The 18,619-nt window shown below is 43.0% G+C and overlaps 3 protein-coding genes and 1 long non-coding RNA gene across 17 annotated transcripts in view; 2 read left to right on the top strand and 2 right to left on the bottom strand.

Annotated features, from left to right (window-relative positions):
• Nucleotides 1-362, top strand: part of LOC121718861 — a 50,167-nt gene extending 49,805 nt beyond the window's left edge. The window contains exon 19 of the mRNA XM_042104214.1: nucleotides 1-362. This exon is cut by the window's left edge and continues 978 nt beyond it. The gene's annotated coding sequence lies outside the window, so the exon portion shown is untranslated.
• The window catches only part of LOC121718788 (NACHT, LRR and PYD domains-containing protein 3-like), a 1,510,793-nt gene that overhangs the window by 948,714 nt on the left and 543,460 nt on the right, over nucleotides 1-18,619 (top strand). The window lies entirely within an intron of this gene.
• Nucleotides 1-18,619, bottom strand: part of LOC121719082 — a 530,903-nt gene that overhangs the window by 358,577 nt on the left and 153,707 nt on the right. The gene's annotated exons all lie outside the window — the stretch shown is intronic.
• Nucleotides 3,402-18,619, bottom strand: part of LOC121718966 (junctional adhesion molecule A-like) — a 37,813-nt gene continuing 22,595 nt past the window's right edge. For 2 of the 5 annotated variants that reach the window (XM_042104435.1, XM_042104436.1), the window contains 6 exons: nucleotides 17,641-17,843; nucleotides 17,180-17,282; nucleotides 8,619-8,726; nucleotides 8,135-8,159; nucleotides 7,107-7,170; nucleotides 3,402-4,794 (listed from right to left, as the gene is read on the bottom strand). In XM_042104435.1, the coding sequence (XP_041960369.1) occupies nucleotides 4,759-4,794; nucleotides 7,107-7,170; nucleotides 8,135-8,159; nucleotides 8,619-8,726; nucleotides 17,180-17,282; nucleotides 17,641-17,843 (539 nt within the window). In that variant the 3' untranslated portion in view covers nucleotides 3,402-4,758. The remainder of the gene's footprint in view (nucleotides 4,795-7,106; nucleotides 7,171-8,134; nucleotides 8,160-8,618; nucleotides 8,727-17,179; nucleotides 17,283-17,640; nucleotides 17,844-18,619) is intronic. The other 3 variants (XR_006034058.1, XR_006034059.1, XM_042104437.1) reach the window with 3 other exon arrangements.

Genomic DNA, 18,619 nt, shown 5'->3' with positions numbered 1-18,619 from the left:
TATATCGTAGTATAAACAGGTTGGGGCGTCAGATTGGGGGTAAAATTGGCATCTCACCTCAAGGGGGTCTATATATTCTTCACCACACCTCTCTGTGCATGTTGCTAATACATTGTTCATATCGCTTAGCCATATCTATTCTGCTTTTATAAGGCTACTGCTAATACATTGTACATATTTATATGTAATTTTTATTACTGTAAACCACTTTCTTAACTGTATACTACTGTCTACACTGCACTATATGTGTATACTGTTCATACTGCACTTTTCTGCTTTTTTGCTCTTCTGGTAAGAAGCATTTCATTGTCTGTACTTGTACTATGTACAATGACAATAAAGTTGAATCTAATCTAATCAAATTGAATGTTATGGATATCTATGGTAGTTAGACAGACCAAAGTCTTTTTAGGCAAGTCCCTCCACTCGGTGGCCATATTGCAATGCTTTTTGGGCACTTATCGGGCATCTATTTCGGCAGAAATACCCATGTGCAAGGCTTCACTACACCAACCTTGGTCCAGCAGCGAGATCAAAAAAAAATTAAATAAGTTAAATCAGTATTAGTGTTAGATTTGGAAAGTGATCTCTATATATAGCAAATTTACAGTGTTATACATGCTATGGGGCAGCCGTGGCCTACTGGTTAGCGCCTAGGACTTGTAACCAGAGGTTTGCCGGTTCGAACCCCGACCTGTAAAAATGGCTGAAGTGCCCTTGAGCAAGGCACCTAAACCCTCACTGCTCCCCGAGCGCCGCTGTAGCAGGCAACTCATTGCGTCAGGATTAGTGTGTGCTTCACCTCACTGTGTGCTGAGTATGTTTCACTAATTCACGGATTGGGATAAATGCAGAGACCAAATTTCCCTCACAGGATCAAAAGAGTTTCCAGTATATACTTATACTGACTGATCTTTCTTGCAAGGTAAAGCACAACTGGACTTAGAGGGTTATGTCGGGGGAGATAAGCTACTAGCAACTGCAGCCAAAACAACAGACTTAACCTGCTCACCTGTCTCGGCTGCCCCAGAAACTGAATGCTGTAATATAGACAGGTGGCTGTCTGCACTATATGTGTATACTGTTCATACTGCACTTTTCTGCTTTTTTGCTCTTCTGGTAAGAAGCATTTCATTGTCTGTACTTGTACTATGTACAATGACAATAAAGTTGAATCTAATCTAATCAAATTGAATGTTATGCATATCTATGGTAGTTAGACAGACCAAAGTCACCAATCTTGCTCCAGCGGCGAGTTCACAACACATGATTGGCACAATGTATTCACAACACACCACATGATTGGCTCAATGTATTCACATGTTGACGTTTTCCCACGGAAGAGGTGGGATATTGGCGTTATAAACTAACCCCACGCATTTCTGTGGAGGTGTGGATTTTTTAAGTGCTGTGTCTCCTCATTAGAAAGTCTCTGGCCAGACATGGTGAAATGTTATGCATATCTATGGTAGTTATTGTAAACAGGCATGCTGAAATGTTATGCATATCTATGGTAGTTATTGTAAACAGGCATCGTGAAATGGTATGCATATTTATGGTAGTTAGTGTAAACAGGCATGCTGAAATGGTATGCATATCTATGGTAGTTTACTTTATTAAATAAAGAGAACTTAGCAATGTAAGTTAAATCAGTATTAGTGTTAAATTTGAAAAAGTGCTCTCTATATATAGCAAATGTACACTGTTATACAAGCTGTACACTCACTACTTTACATTGCAGCAGTTGCTGGGTTGTTGCACTGTGGTTGCTGTACACCTTTCTCCTATTATGTTTGAATTATTTAGAGACACTGGCCTATTAAAAAGGACCTTGAATGAATGATAATAATAATAAATCTGATTTGACTCTTTCATTGTAACTTTTTCAGCATCTCTATGAAGACATTCCTCATAAAACCTGAAATACTAAAACTAAAGTAAAACTAAGACTAAAATGTGCTATCTGAACTCGTTGTAAAAGAGTGCAGGAAAATTATGTTGGAAAATTTATTTGATTGTTTGATTGTAAAAATAACAATAACAGGTTTATAATGCTGCAATATATTACAAAGCTTCACTATAAATAGTCACACCAGTGTATACTACCTTTCTCCTGTACACAAACACACAGCAACAGAACATCAGAACAGATATTTCTTTAAAAAACACACACACAACTGTGTCATCTCTGTACTTTTTTAACTCAATGTCACAGTGTAGAGGAGTGTGTGTGTGTGTGTGTGTGTGTGTGTGAGTGGTGGTGGTGGGGGGGGCGGGGTTGGGGGTTCCAACTACAATGAGGGGCAAAGTGCAAACTCTAAAGTCTAAATTCTGAATTCTAAATTCTAAAACCCATTGCACATGGGTGACGGCATGTGCGAGTCTGTCACTTATCTACCGGTACACACAGCGGCACCATCATTTTCAACAGACAAGTATTTCATAAACCATGGATTTCATGGAGCGGTGCGGTTACAAATAGAACTGAATCAAAATCTGCAGGGTGATGCCAACGAGATGTAGCGGTGGTGTGCAGGGTGATGCCAACGAGATGTAGCGGTGGTGTGCAGGGTGATGCCAACGAGATGTAGCGGTGGTGTGCAGGGTGATGCCAACGAGATGTAGCGGTGGTGCCAACGAGATGTAGCAGTGGTGTGCAGGGTGATGCCAACGAGATGTAGCGGTGGTGTGCAGGGTGATGCCAACGAGATGTAGCGGTGGTGTGCAGGGTGATGCCAACGAGATGTAGCGGTGGTGTGCAGGGTGATGCCAAAGAGATGTAGCGGTGGTGTGCAGGGTGATGCCAACGAGATTTAGCGGTGGTGTGCAGGGTTGTATTAAAAACACTGGAATCTCAGTGATGGAGTGTTGAAAATGGAGTCTTCTATACTCATGTCACTGACTGTGTACGACGGACCTAACTAAGTTACTTCAATAACAAGCCAAAATCCATACGCTAATTAATTCCATGAGCATTATGCATTAAGCAGAAACATTGCTTTGTCATTTGAATTCTTCCACATGCCACACAATTGCTTTCGTTCACACATGAAACATTTGTCGCCAGATTTGCCCATCATTTAAAAGCTTGCATGCAGTAACGGCTTTGTGGGTTAGATTCCTGGCTTCCATCGTTGTGTCCTTGAGAAAGGCACTTTCGGGGAGGCAAGCCCTTGAAATAATTGACGTACTGTGTGCAAGTCGCTTTGAATAAAGGCGTCCGGCAACAATGGCATGCTACTGCATGCTAGCTCCTTACACACTACACTACCTGCGGTCCCCAGTCTACAGCAGGGACTACTCGTCCTAATTCAAATGAAGAGCAGGTGCCCCCGCCCTGCCCCCAACCTGCCCCCAACGTTTTCCATCCTCCCACCCTCAACAGAGCAAATATGGGACAATTACACGACCATTACACTTCATTATGAAGATCACAGATACTTTAGTTTTGTATGTTTATCTGACATTTCCCACGTTGCCAGATTGTGTATGAAATACATCCAGCAAATCAATCACTTCATAACATTTTGACCCATTTGTCATAAAATCTGGCAACCCAAAACCTGTGCTGGGAGCTTGTGCGCAGCTACCAGTGATGGGACAAACTACTTAGTAAATGTTACTATATAAAAAGCTATACTCTCGCAAGCAAGCAGGCTATCTGAATGCTTCAGAAATCACCCGTATTTTGAAAGCTTAAAGGCACAGTCAGCGATTGCCCAGGAAGTCTGTTTATGTTTATAATTATAATCTGATGCTTTTGTCCAAAAAAAACGTACATTATATTCTAACCAAGGATCAAACGAAACACACCAAAGAGGTAGCTCACCCCTCCTTTCAGTAATCCCAGAGAAACTCCAAGATTTAGATTTGTTTTGGAGACAGGCTGCCTCCACTTTGTCTGTTTCCAGTTTTCAGAGCCTGGGCTGCCTACAGATATGTTTTGTAACAGAAACTGTCACAGAATGGGCAGCTACCTGACTGTAAGGAGAGGATCTGAATATTTGGAACATTTGTATGGGCTTGAAATCACATAAGATTACTAACTATACCTTTAATGAATAAACTTTTGTTTGAGCAGTTAGAGGATCGTGAGGAGATGGCATGTTACAAAAAATGCTATGGGCTTGAAAATGTGTACGAGCACTAACTGCACCTTCGATGCGGGCAGGTATGGGACAAATGATCGGAGTCTCTAAAAAAACACAGCTTAAAAATATATTTTTAAAAAGCCACATAGCGTCTATCACATCATTGATACAACATGGCAGGAGTTCCACAGAAGACAAACATATCAGTGCAAAAGTTTCTATCGTTCCCATCATTAAAAAAACAATATCTATCAACAAAAAAAAACAGTGACTCTGAAGCTCACTCTCCATGTCCACGATCAGGTCCTGATTTGATACAGCACTGGCCCTGATATTAACCTGATATGAGCCTGATAGCACTGGCCCTGATATTAACCTGATATGAGCCTGATCTTACCCTGATATGAGCCTGATCTAACCCTGATATGAGCCTGATTTTAGGCTGTTTTGAGCTAAATTGACCCCCTGGGGCATTAAAGCTCTGCTCTACTCTACTCTACTCTACTCTACTCTACTCTACTCTACTCTACTCTACTCTACTCTACTCTACGTGTCTGAGCATCCATGCGTCAGTCCGTGATCAATGGTTGTACGTGGTGTATCCCTGGGTTGGTCCATGATGTATGGCTTATTGTCACTCAAGGTAGGGCGAGGTGAAATGGTGTTCCTACACCACAAAGGAGGACTTCTGCTTAAACTCCCCCTGAAACACAGACACGGGTAAGCGTAACCATGGTTCCTAGGGACAAGACTGAAATGTGTGCATACATGTTCTAACTCCCCCTGAAACACAGACACGGGTAAGCGTAACCATGGTTCCTAGGGACAAGACTGAAATGTGTGCATACATGTTCTAACTCCCCCTGAAACACAGACACTGGTAAGCGTAACCATGGTTCCTAGGGACAAGACTGAAATGTGTGCATACATGTTCTAACTCCTCCCTGAAACACAGACACTGACAAATAGGACTCCTTTGGCCCTTTTCCATTAAGGACTAGGACAGGCCCAAGGCTTTTCTTAAACACTGGTGGCCTTGTATTGTATTGGTGTTCTGATTCCATAAGAAGCTGTAACATTGGGGACATTAGCTAACAATGCTACAAACTTCTAAACAGTGCTTAGCAATGACACCACGAGCAAACGTCAAATTAATGACAGGGACATTTAAACAAGTCATAACATTGTTAGAAGCTGTATCCTTAATTCTTTTTTATATATATCTGTAGATCATTTTTCTTGACAAAAATAAGTAGTGTCACGTATGTTGCTAGGCAACCCTAAACAAATGCTACCGGTCTGTTTTTAAACTTTCTTTTATTGTTTTATCGGTTTTATTGTTTCATCGTATTCCATTCCAAAAGTCCTCGGTTCAGCCCTGCCCTACTCCAGGGCCGACCTGAGGCCGTCTGGGCCGCGGCCCCCAGTCCAGCCAAAATCATGCAACTAGACCCCGGAGTGGAAAAGGGCCACTGGAGAGTTGTAGAGTGAACAGTGAACACCAGCGTTTCCCATACATTGACCATCTAGTACACTACAGCGTTTCCCATACATTGACCATCTAGTACACTACAGCGTTTCCCATACATTGACCATCTAGTACACTACAGCGTTTCCCATACATTGACCATCTAGTACAATACAGTGTTTCCCATACATTGACCATCTAGTACACTACAGTGTTTCCCATACATTGACCATCTAGCACACTACATCTATGGGCTGCACAACATCTAGTACACTACAGCGTTTCCCATACATTGACCATCTAGTACACTACAGCGTTTCCCATACATTGACCATCTAGTACACTACAGCGTTTCCCATACATTGACCATCTAGTACACTACATCTATGGGCTGCACAACATCTAGTACACTACATCTATGGGCTGCACAACATCTAGTACACTACAGTGTTTCCCATACATTGACCATCTAGTACACTACAGCGTTTCCCATACATTGACCATCTAGCACACTACATCTATGGGCTGCACAACATCTAGTACACTACAGCGTTTCCCATACATTGACCATCTAGTACACTACAGCGTTTCCCATACATTGACCATCTAGTACACTACATCTATGGGCTGCACAACATCTAGTACACTACATCTATGGGCTGCACAACATCTAGTACACTACAGTATTTCCCATACATTGACCATCTAGTACACTACAGTGTTTCCCATACATTGACCATCTAGTACACTACATCTATGGGCTGCACAACATCTAGTACACTACATCTATGGGCTGCACAACATCTAGTACACTACAGTGTTTCCCATACATTGACCATCTAGTACACTACAGCGTTTCCCATACATTGACCATCTAGTACACTACAGTGTTTCCCATACATTGACCATCTAGTACACTACAGTGTTTCCCATACATTGACCATCTAGCACACTACATCTATGGGCTGCACAACATCTAGTACACTACAGCGTTTCCCATACATTGACCATCTAGCACACTACATCTATGGGCTGCACAACATCTAGTACACTACAGTGTTTCCCATACATTGACCATCTAGTACACTACAGCGTTTCCCATACATTGACCATCTAGCACACTACATCTATGGGCTGCACAACATCTAGTACACTACAGCGTTTCCCATACATTGACCATCTAGCACACTACATCTATGGGCTGCACAACATCTAGTACACTACAGCGTTTCCCATAGATTGACCATCTAGCACCCTACATCTATGGGCTGCACAACATCTAGTACACTACAGCGTTTCCCATACATTGACTTATTTGTGGCAGCCCACCACAATATCAACATTGACCACCACACAATGATTTTCCAGGTTGTACTAAATTGTGCTTGAATCTGGTTAGCATCATCACCACACGGTGCTAATTTGTTAAAAACTGTTGTATTCAAGATAATTCTGCAAACCAACCACCACACATGGAGTTCAATTCTGTGGGAAACACTGAACAAATGCTTAATGACTGTTGATGATGATGATGAAGATGACTGTACCTCTTCGTCATCCCCGTAGTCTGACGTAGGGCGGTACACTGCAGAGTTCTGCTGCCTCCTGCTGCTGGGAAATGAAGACAGACAAACGCTCTCACTACAAATCCATTTATAATCGGTTTTATTGATTTAGTCACAGGTTATAATGCATGAAACGCCCTACTGCCTTAGCAATGTTTGGTATCATGTTTGGTTAGTATTAAAAAAACACTCGTTTAATATTTTATGGAGACAGAAGACGCTTCCTTTATTCGTATTATTCATTGTTGTTACACTTCAAAAACTGTGTCTAACCAAGTGTTATCAATCTTATAATAAGATAAAAAAAAATCTAGTTTGTATTGTTTTTACTGTAAAGACACCTATAGAACACTTTCTTGTAAAATCATGAATTTAACAGGAGCTTAACCCATTTTAAGATGTCTTATCAAGAAAACAAGCAAATGTGGATGCCAGTGTGTTTTGATAAGACGTTTTGAAATTAAGTGAAAATTATCTGACAAAAAAGTGCCATGCAATTCTCTTTATTCTAAAAACAATACCAACTAGATTTTTTTTTATCGTAATGCAAGATTACACTCTAAAAATGAAATCTAACCAAGTGTTATTAATCTTTTATTAAGATAAACAAAATCTAGTGGGTATAGTTTTTAGTATAAAGACATAGCACACAGTCATACGATTTTACGTAGACAATTAATCACGTCTACGGCTCCTACACACAACATGCTGGAAACTAACGACTGGAGTAACCACGTAACCATAGCAACATCTACTGAGATGTGTAAGCACCCGGTGCTTGATACCCTTCTCTCCCCCTCCCCCTCTCCATCTCTCTCCCCCTCTCTCTCTCTCCCTCCCTCCCTTCTCTCTCTCCCTTCCTCCCTTCTCTCTTTCACTCCCTCCCTTCTCTCTCTCTCTCTCTCCTTCCCTTCTCTCTCTCCCTTCCTCCCTTCTCTCTCTCTCTCTCCCTCCCTCTCCCTGGCAGTTGAGCTTGTTACTATGGCAATAGCGTTCATTCTCACACTCACCTTCCTGACACTCGCTCCTTCACCTCTGTTGGGGAAAAACACAAAGACAAACATGTTACACACACACACACACACACACACACACACACACACACAAAGACAAACATATTACACACAGGTGTGGGTTTGTTGGAGTGTGTATTTGTGAGTGAGGAGAGTGAGTGAGTGAGTAAGTAAGTAAGTAAGTAGAGAGAAAGTGAGAGAGAGAGAGAGGGAGAGAGAGACAGAGAGAGAGAGAGAGAGAGAGAGAGAGAGAGAGACAGAGAGAGAGAGAGGGAAAGAATTAAAGAATGAATGAAAGAAAGAATAAAAGAAAGAAAGAAAGAAAGAAAGAAAGAAAGAAAGAGAGAGGGAGAGGTAACCATAGAAACAAACACACACACAAATCAAACGGAACTCACTTGTGTGGTAACCTCTGCAAGGAGCAAACCACACAAAAAAAAGACACCCGCACACACATGCACGCACACCATGCTGAACTCACTTGCGAGGTAGCCTTTGCGATGAGCGAACCACAGTCCGACAATGAGCAACACCAAGAGGATCAGAAGGATGATCACCCCGGCAACAATGCCTCCAGTGTTTACTCCATCTGTTACCAGTAAACAAATAAACAAGCAAACAAACAAATATATTCACTTGATTAGTCAAACACATATACTTCACTAAAACAGCAACAAAACCACTGCAGTGCTAGTATGTAAGATTGTTACGTGGGTCTAGCAGTCTAGTCACTAGCATAGATATACATAATAAAGGCTAGATGTCTTATGGTGGAGTCTCTAACGGCATCACCGGCGGCCATCTTGTCACAGGCAAGCTATCTGGTGGGCTCTGTGGTACCTGATCAAAGATAATGAATGCGTAGCAAGATGGGTGGTCCTAGTTCATGTCTATGAGGGCAAAGTGGAGTTCAGTCAGAGACGGGCTCTGGTTCAGTTCCCGCCTGCACAGGGGCGTGTCACTGACGTATGACTGACGTTTGAACGCCTCGGTTCCACGCCAGACAGAAGCCGGAGTACAAAATAAACTTGGTGTACACCTTCATTAATGTTGATTTTCTCCCGACTGGAGGGTCATACTGTCATGACATTCTCCTGAAATGGAGAGGAGGGTTTGGAGATCATGATACCGTGTCCGAAATGTGCATCCATTGCTCAGAAAAATAAGGCTTTGACAAATTCTGGGAAATTCTTGGATTCTGCCATAGACCTCAATGTTAAAAGGGAGCCTGATCACTGCATGAATGGGGGATAGTGGCCCCCCCTCGTGCGGGGCGTGTACTACTGCTGCCCTATTTGCATACATTTCCAGGGACAGGAAATGACCTCTCAGGAAGTATCTTCGTAATCAATCATCTTTGACCTGATGTAACATCTCTTCTTCTACTAAAGGCAGAACAATATGGCAAGCCGATTGAGCATTTATTCTGATATCTTGATATCAGGCATAATTGTCATGTACATGTAAGCCATTTTTGTCAACTAGTTAACTAGTGAGCCATGTTTGTGTGAACTAGTTAACTAGTGAGAGCCGGAAATGTCTACAAGTTAACTAGTAAAGGCCAAAATGCATACCAGTCAGCTAGTTGAAGGCTTTTGGGTCTCACTAGTTAACTAGTGACAGCCAAAAATGTGCACATGTTTACTAGTGAAGGTAAAACACCTCACTAGTTAACTAGTTGCAGTAGGTCAATGTCACTAGTTAACTAGTGAACCATAAATGGCTTACTAGCTAGCTAGGTGATGGCAGTAGGCTCACTAGTTAACTAGTTGATGCATCATTTGTCTAAACTAGTTAACTAGTGAGGTCATAAATGTATACTAGTAAACTAGTTCAAGACAAAATACTAGTCAACTAGTGGCGCAGAATTCAAATTAGAAGGCGGAGAATTCTGGAAATTGAGGCTTTCTATTGGCTCCCTATGTCCAAATAGAACATGACAACCAATCACAGTGCAGAATTTCACGAAATCCCACCCACAACATTTGCATGTGGCACACAAGTTAACATGCTGGCCAAAGGAACTCTAGCTAGTAAACTAGTGGCTTCAGTGTGACACTTACATGTAAACTAGTGAAGGCAGAACTGCTCACTAGTTAACTAGTGAAGACACAAATGCCCACCAGTTAACTAGTGAGGTCTAAAAAGTGTCACTAGTTTACTAGTGTGCACCTAAACACCCACTAGTAAACTAGTGATGGCAATTTCCATTCGACTAGTTAACTAGTGAGGTGCAAAAAGTGTCACTAGTTTACTAGTGTGCCCCAAAATGCCCACTAGTTAACTAGTGTGCCCCAAAATGCCCACTAGTTAACTAGTGAAGGCCATTTCAGCCCCACTAGTTAACTAGTGAGATGCCAAAATGGTCTCTTGTTAACATGTAAAGGCCAAAATACCCACTAGTTTACTAGTGAGGGTGTTGTGGGCCTTACTAGTTAACTAGTGGCATGCATATTTTGTTCACTAGTTAACTAGTTACACACTAGTCTCACTAGTTTGCATGTGTGGCAGTGAAGCAGCTCACTAGTTAACTAGTGCGCACAAGACACACACTAGTGGCTGTTTTTGGAGCAATCTAGTTCACTAGTAATGCAAAAGGTACTCTTACTAGTTAACTAGTGACACATTGGCCTTCACTAGTTAACTAATTGACATATTTGGCCTTACTAGTTTACTAGTAATGGAACAGGACATGCTTACTAGTTAACTAGTGAGCATATCTGCATTATTAATGCATTTCACTAGCTTATAGAGGGCATTTTGAGCCTTACATGTTAGCTAGTGAGGACAAAACAGTGTCCATAATGAACTAGCAGGAGAAAAATGCCCCTCACACTAGTAAACTAGTGGAATTTGAATAAATACACAAACGGCTGACATTTTGTGCAACTAGTTAACTAGTGGGACGTAACATTGGCCACTAGTTAACTAGTGTGCAATGTCGCACTTGCATGCAAATGAAGAAGGCGGAACAAGGATTTTGATTGGTCCATTTAGGACTCAGAAACCTAGAAAACATGGCTGACTTCGTCCAGGCTGTTCTAAGAGCAAACTTTTATAAACTAAGATCGTTTGAGCATGAAATATGTTTTGATAACATGTCTAGTGACAAAGTTGTGGTGTATTGCTGTAATCTTCGTTCAGTTAATGTCTACAATCTTTAGTTTTTCAGTTATTAGTCTGAAAATCGCGATAAAACTGGAGGCATTTGTATATGGTTTCCTAGCAACAAAACATTTCAGTAACATAAACATTGATGATAGCACTGCTGATGTGGCAAGACTAGCTCAAATGGTTAAGCAGCAGGAGATCATGTGGGGGACCAGGGTTCAATTCCTTAGAAGTGCATGAAGGTTTTTTCTTGATCTTTGAGCTTTTAATTACTTTTGAAACCATGTGCAGTTAATGTGTACAATCTTTTGTTTTTCAGTTATTAATCATAAAAAAGCGTGACTGAATGGATACATACAGTATATGTCTGTGGTTGCCTAGCAACAATAAACAAAGAATAATATTAAAATCGATCCCTTGAATCTTTGGTGTGGATCACTAAGAGCTCACTTGTTAAAGCATGGGGTTTCCCTGTTATTATTAAAAATCATTTTGACAGAATATGAGATACTGCATACTGCAGGCTCTGCTTTACTATCTATACTGAAGTACCGTTGCAGAGCAGTGTGTCACTTTAGCCACTAGGGGCACCCATCAGGACCTGATCGCGAGGCTATGAACAGTAAATTTACTTTTAGACTGGGTGGGATTCTTACATAATACCCAATAGGAGTCTTCTACCCACCCTCTCATTAGAATTTGCATAATAGCCGTTTCAGGCACTAGTTAACTAGTGAGCTGCTTCACTGCCACACATGCAAACTAGTGAGACTTCAATTGTTCCACTAGTTAACTAGTGGACAAAAACGGTCAGCTTGTTTCTCTTTTGAGGTGTAACTAGTTAACTAGTGAACAAAATATACATGCCACTAGTTAACTAGTAAGGCCTACAACACCCTCACTAGTAAACTAGAGGGTATTTTTGCCACTTTAACAAGTGTCCATTTTGGCACCTCACTAGTTAACTAGTGGGGCTGAAATGGCCTTCACTAGTTAACTAGTGGGCGTTTTGGAGCACACTAGTAAACTAGTGACACTTTTTGCACCTCACTAGTTAACTAGTCGAATGGAAATTGCCATCACTAGTTCACTAGTGGGTGTTTTGGTGCACACTAGTAAACTAGTGACACTTTTTAGACCTCACTAGTTAACTAGTGGGCATTTGTGTCTTCACTAGTTAACTAGTGAGCAGTACTGCCTTCACTAGTTTACATGTAAGTGTCACATTGAAGCCACTAGTTTACTAGTTAAAGTTCCTTTGGCCAGCATGATTACTTGTGTGCCACATACAGATGTTGTGGGTTGGATTTTGTGAAATTCTGCGCTGTGATTGGTTGTCATGTTCTATTTGGACATAGGGAGCCAATAGAAAGCCTCAATTTTCAGAGTTCTCCGCCTCCTAATTTGAATTCTGCGCCACTAGTTGACTAGTGTGAATTTTGTCTTGAACTAGTTTACTAGTATACATTTATGACCTCACTAGTTAACTAGTTTGGACAAATGATGCATCAACTAGTTAACTAGTGAGCCTACTGCCATCATCTAGCTAGCTAGTAAGCCATTTATGGTTCACTAGTTAACTAGTTGTCACTAGTTAACTAGTGAGGTGTTTTGCCTTCACTAGCTAAACATGTGCACATTTTTGGCTGTCACTAGTTAACGAGTGAGACCTAAAAGCCTTCAACTAGCTGACTGATATGCATTTTGGCCTTTACTAGTTAACTAGTGGACATTTCTGGCTCTCACTAGTTAACTAGTTAAGCTAAAATGTGTTCACTAGTTAACTAGTGGGCATTTAGTCAAGTCAAGTCGGCTTTTATTGTCAATTTCTTTACATGCACTGGTCATACAAAGAATTGAAATTTCGTTTCTTACTTTCCCATGCAGACATAGACATGCTTTAAATACAGACATAGACATACTATAGACATAGCCATAGACAATAAACATTAAATTAAAGTGCAAGACTGAAATATAGAACATGTATGTATCAAAATAGAAATATAGGACATATATATAAAAACATAGAGGTAGTTGTGTTGTATATTTATATAGTCTTAACAGTTACATGAAGTTTAAACTTGTGCTTGTGTGACCTGTATATTTACATTGATATGCAGTATGCAGTAATTTCAAGTATATCAGGCTTGGGGGGGCGGGGGGGGGGTTAGGGTAGACAGGATCCTAGTTTCCTAGGTTCCTGGCTGGCTGGTGGGTGGGGGGGGCTGTCAGTGATGGGAGAGTGGGTAGAGTGTTCAGCATCCTGATTGCTTGGTGGATGAAGCTACTTGCCAGTCTGGTGGTGCGGGAGCGGAGGCTCCTGTACTGCTTTCCAGAGGGCAGGAGGCTGAACAGTTTGTGTGCAGGGTGGGTTGTATCCTTGACAATCATTAGTGCTTTGCGGGTGAGGTGGGTGGTGTAAATGTCCTGCAGGGAGGGGAGTGGTGCTCCAATGATCCTCTTAGCTGTGTTAACAGTGCGCTGGAGGGTCTTCCTGTTCTGATCTGTGCAGCTTCCGCCCCACACTGTGATGCTGCTGGAGATGATGCTCTCGATGGTCCCTCTGTAGAATGTAGTCATGACAGGAGGCGTGGCACTTGCCTTCTTCAATTTGCGCAAGAAGTAGAGGCGCTGCTGGGCTTTCTTCGCCAGTGATGCTGTGTTGGTGGTCCAGGAGAGGTCGTCGCTGATGTGCACCCCCAGAAATTTTGTGCTGCTCACTCTCTCCACAGCATCTCCGTCGATGGACAGTGGTGGCAGTTGTTTGTGGCCTCTCTGAAAGTTGACAACAATCTCCTTGATCTTGCTGACATTTAGCAGGAGGTTGTTGTCTTTGCACCATTTAGCCAGCAGGTCTACTTCTTCTCTGTAGTGAGCCTCATCGCCCTTAGTGATGAGGCCCACCAGTGTTGTGTCGTCCGCAAACTTCACCAGATGGTTGGAGCTGTGAGTGGTTGTAGTCATGTGTTAGCAGTGTGAAGAGCAGGGGGCTGAGCACACACCCTTGAGGGGCCCCCGTGCTCAGGGTCAGAGTGCTTGAAGTGTTGTCCCCGACACGTACTGCTTGTGGTCTCTGCAACAGGAAGTCCAGCAGCCAGTTGCAGAGGGAGGTACTGAATCCTAGCTTGTCCAGTTTGCTGATGAGTTGTTGTGGTATTATGGTATTGAATGCTGAACTGAAGTCTATGAACAGCATTCTCACATATGAGTCTTTATTGTCTAAGTGGGTGAGGGCTGGATGGAGGGCAGAGCAGATTGCATCCTCCGTGGATCGTTTGGCTCGGTATGCAAACTGGAAGGGGTCCAGGGTGGGGGGTAGGGTGGCTTTGATGTGTGACATGACTAGCCGTTCGAAGCACTTCATGATTATGGGCGTGAGTGCTACAGGACGGTAGTCATTGAAGCATGATGGTGATGATTTCTTTGGCACGGGTATGATGGTGGCAGTTTTGAAAAGTGATGGGATGACTGCTTGCTGTGTTGAAAATGTCTGTAAAAACATCCTTCAGCTCTTCTGCACAGTCCTTCAACACTCGTCCTGGTATGTTGTCTGGGCCTGCTGCTTTGCGTGGGTTAATGGTGGCTAGTGTCCTCTTCACGCTGGCAGAGGACAGGTACAGGGGTTGGTCGTGGGGGGGAGGTGGGGTTTTCTGTGGGTGAGTGTCATTTTGTGCTTCAAAACGGGCGAAAAAACTGTTCAGGTCATTTAGCAGAGAGGTGTTGTTCTCACAGCTCCGTGGCGCAGGCTTGTAGTCAGTGATGGCCTGTATGCCCTGCCATAGGCTCTGTGCATCTCTGCTGTCTTTGAAGTGTGTTGTTATTTTGTCTGTGTAATCCTTTTTTGCCTTCCTGATGCCCTGGGACAGGTTAGCCCTCGCTGTTCTTAGGCCAGCTACATCTCCAGCTCTGAAGGCTTTGTCTCTGGCCCTCAGCAGTCTGTGGACGTCTCCTGTCAGCCATGGCTTCTGGTTGGCCCGAGTGGTGATGTGTTTTATTTCTGTAACATCATCGATGCATTTGGTGATGTAGGAGGTCACAGTGTCTGTGTATTCCTCAATGTCAATGTGGTTGTTGTGGGTGGCAGCTGTTTTGAAGATATCCCAGTCTGTTGTTTCAAAGCAGTCCTGAAGTTGTGAGACGGCCCCCTCCGGCCACATTCTCACCTCCTTCAGAACCGGTTTGGTGACTTTTGCTCTTTGTCTGTATCGGGGCAGCAGCAGGATGCTAATGTGGTCTGATTGCCCGATGTGGGGGAGGGGTTTGGCTTTGTAGGCTTCTTTCTGTGGGGTGTAAACAAGGTCCAGGGTGTTTTGTCCTCTTTTTGGGAAGTTTACATGTTGGTGAAATTTGGGTAGTACAGTTTTGAGATTGGCGTGATTGAAGTCTCCAGCGATGATTGTGAAGGCATCCGGGTGTTCACTTTGTTGTTCACTGACGGCCCGATACAGCTCATTCAGTGCCATGCTCCTGTCACTGTTTTTGTTGCTGGGGGGGGATGTACACCGCGACCAGCAGAATCGCGGTGAATTCCCTGGGGAGGTAGAAGGGTCGGCACTTAATTATCATAAACTCTGCCAGTGGAGAGCAGTGTCTGTGTACTACCGTAGCGTCTCGGCACCAAGCATCATGTGTGTAAACACAAACTCCTCCACCACGTCTTTTGTCTGCTAGGGCTCGGTCAGCTCGATAGCACGTTAGCTGCTCCAGGTGTATAGCAGAGTCGGGGATGTTATCGTTGAGCCATGATTCAGTGATAACAGTCACGCAGCAGTTACTCACTGTCTTGTTTGCTGATCTTAGCAACCGAATGTCGTCCATCTTATTGTCCAGTGATCTTACGTTTGCCAGGAATATGGATGGTATTGCTGGGCGAGTTGGGTTGGCTGCTAGCCTTGTTCCGACGCCAGCTCGCTTGCCTCTCTTCCTTGTCCTGGCACACCGCTTGCGGTGACGCCGGCCAGGTGAAGCAGACGGGTCCGATGTTGTGGTAGGCAGGCGAAGTATTCCCAGTTCAGTCAGCGTCTCTGTTTTTATGTCCAAAACATCGATACTGTTGTTTTCCTCCCGTATCTGCAACAGTTGCTGTCGGCTGTACATGCGTTCTGACGTAGTTTCATGCGATAAACATTCCGAAAAACACATTTTAACAACAAAAAAACACTGCACGTTCAGGAGAAGCAAGGAGTCGCTGCATCTACATGCGCCACTCAACCGGAAGATTTATGCTTTCACTAATTAACTAGTGTGCACAAACATGGCTCACTAGTTAACTAGTTGACAAAAATGGCTTGCATGTTGGCCTGATATCAAGATATCAGAATAAATGCTCAAGCGGCTGGCCAAATTACATAGAAATTAACAAGTGGGAATTTGACATTCAGTAGTCAGCTAGTAAATATGTTTGTACCTTACTAGTTGACTAGTAAAATATAGAAGTCTTTAAACTAGTTAACTAGTGCACATTTCGATGTCAACTAGTTAACTAGTGAACATGCTGAGCATTAATAGTTAACTAGTAAGATATGAAACATATGAACTAGTTAACTAGAGATAATTTGGGCCTTACTAGTTAACTAGTGGGCATTTTGGCTGTCACTAGTTAACTAGTTCAGACAGAAATGGCTCACTAGTTAACTAGTGGGCAAAAATGGCTTGCACGTACATGACAATTATGCCTGATATCAAGATATCTGAATAAATGCTCAATCGGCTTGCCATAGAACAATGCCCCCAGGCTATAACAATGACACCTTCAGGTCACTACCTGTCATTACAGTGGACCATTGAAACACAATGTTATGAGTTAGCAAGCTGATGTGGCAAGATGGCCACGAGGTGCGGACGTCGACCTCCATTGGCCAGCAGTGCGGACGAGACATCTAGCCTTTATTATAATACTAATATATCTATGGTCACTAGTACGGCACTCACAGACGGCCATCTTGGTGGCAACAGATCGTTGGGGAGGTCCAGCTGTATTAGTGGACTCGCAGAAATACTGCCCTTCATCGATCTGAGACACACAGGGAAAGACCTGAAAGAGAGGAGAGAGAGAGAGAATGGGAGAGAAAGAGGAGGGGAGAGAGAGAGAGGTGACTTGGTTAAAAGAATAAGAGCTTTAAAAATATGTATTTACCTGAGTAGTGTATAAGTATAAGCATATACACTCTTTTGATCCCGTGAGGGAAATTTGGTCTCTGCATTTATCCCAATCTGTGAATTAGTGAAACACACTCAGCACACAGTGAACACACAGTGAGGTGTGCGTGCGTGCGTGCGTGCATGTGTGTGTCATACTGTATCTTTCTAGTCTTCTGTCTGTCCTGCTGTGTTCGATTTGAACACTGTTTCTGTTTGTGTGTGTGTGTGTGCGTGCGTGCGTGCGTGCGTACCAGTGTGCCAGTGGCTGGGTTGAGCTTGTAGCTCATGTTACGGAAGTTGGGGAACTTGCTGGGGTCCACGGGCAGGGGCTCGTTGTTCTTATACCAGTTGTAGGTCGGTGGGGGCGAAGCCTGGCTGTCGCTGCAGGTCAGCTTGACATTGGTCCCCAATTTCACCGATTCTGGGATGCGACTGACGGGCACAGACGGAGCCACTGCACACAGAAGCCATACCACATTTAAGAACACAGACACATTCCATACCACAATTAAGAACACAGACACATTCCATACCACATTTAAGAGCACAGACACATTCCATACAGGGCTTAAGAACAGACACATTCCATACCACATTTAAGAGCACAGACACATTCCATACCGTGCTTTAAGAACACAGACACATTCCATACAGGGCTTAAGAACACAGACACATTCCATACTGTGCTTTAAGAACACAGACACATTCCATACCGCGTTTAAGAACACAGACACATTCCATACCGCGTTTAAGAACACAGACACATTCCATACTGTGTTTGTTTTCTCGCCTACGAGAGGCAGGCAAATTTCCAAAATTAAAACAAGAAACAAATTAAGTGGACATCGGAGCTTCCTGAGATGGTGACGTCTTCGTCAAACGAAGAATATCAAGTCTGACGCAGAGCTGGCCATATTTCTCCACGACAGGTAGCCTAGGCTAAACTTCATCTGCATCGCTAACTTCAGCTAAATATGTTACGTTGGTTAGAGAGGTATTTTTTGTTTTCACTGTTTCCGTAATGTGTAGCTGGGTCATGGTTGGAGAAACGTTAAAGCAGCTGCAGGTCAACTAACGTTAGCTAAGTCTTCATTACATCTGGCAACCCAGAGGAGGCTTGTGTCTGGTAGTCTTGAGAACGTTCACAGTGCTTTGATTTTGGCCTAAAGAACGTTCGGTAACAATCCTACAAATCGCACCTTTAAATAATATGTTTCCATACCATGTTTA

The sequence above is a fragment of the Alosa sapidissima genome, chromosome 9 (assembly GCF_018492685.1).
Source record: "Alosa sapidissima isolate fAloSap1 chromosome 9, fAloSap1.pri, whole genome shotgun sequence".
Classification (NCBI taxonomy): Eukaryota; Metazoa; Chordata; class Actinopteri; order Clupeiformes; family Clupeidae; genus Alosa; species Alosa sapidissima.
The sequence above is the reverse complement of the archived record's forward strand: the minus strand, read 5'-3'. Positions and strand labels throughout refer to the sequence as shown.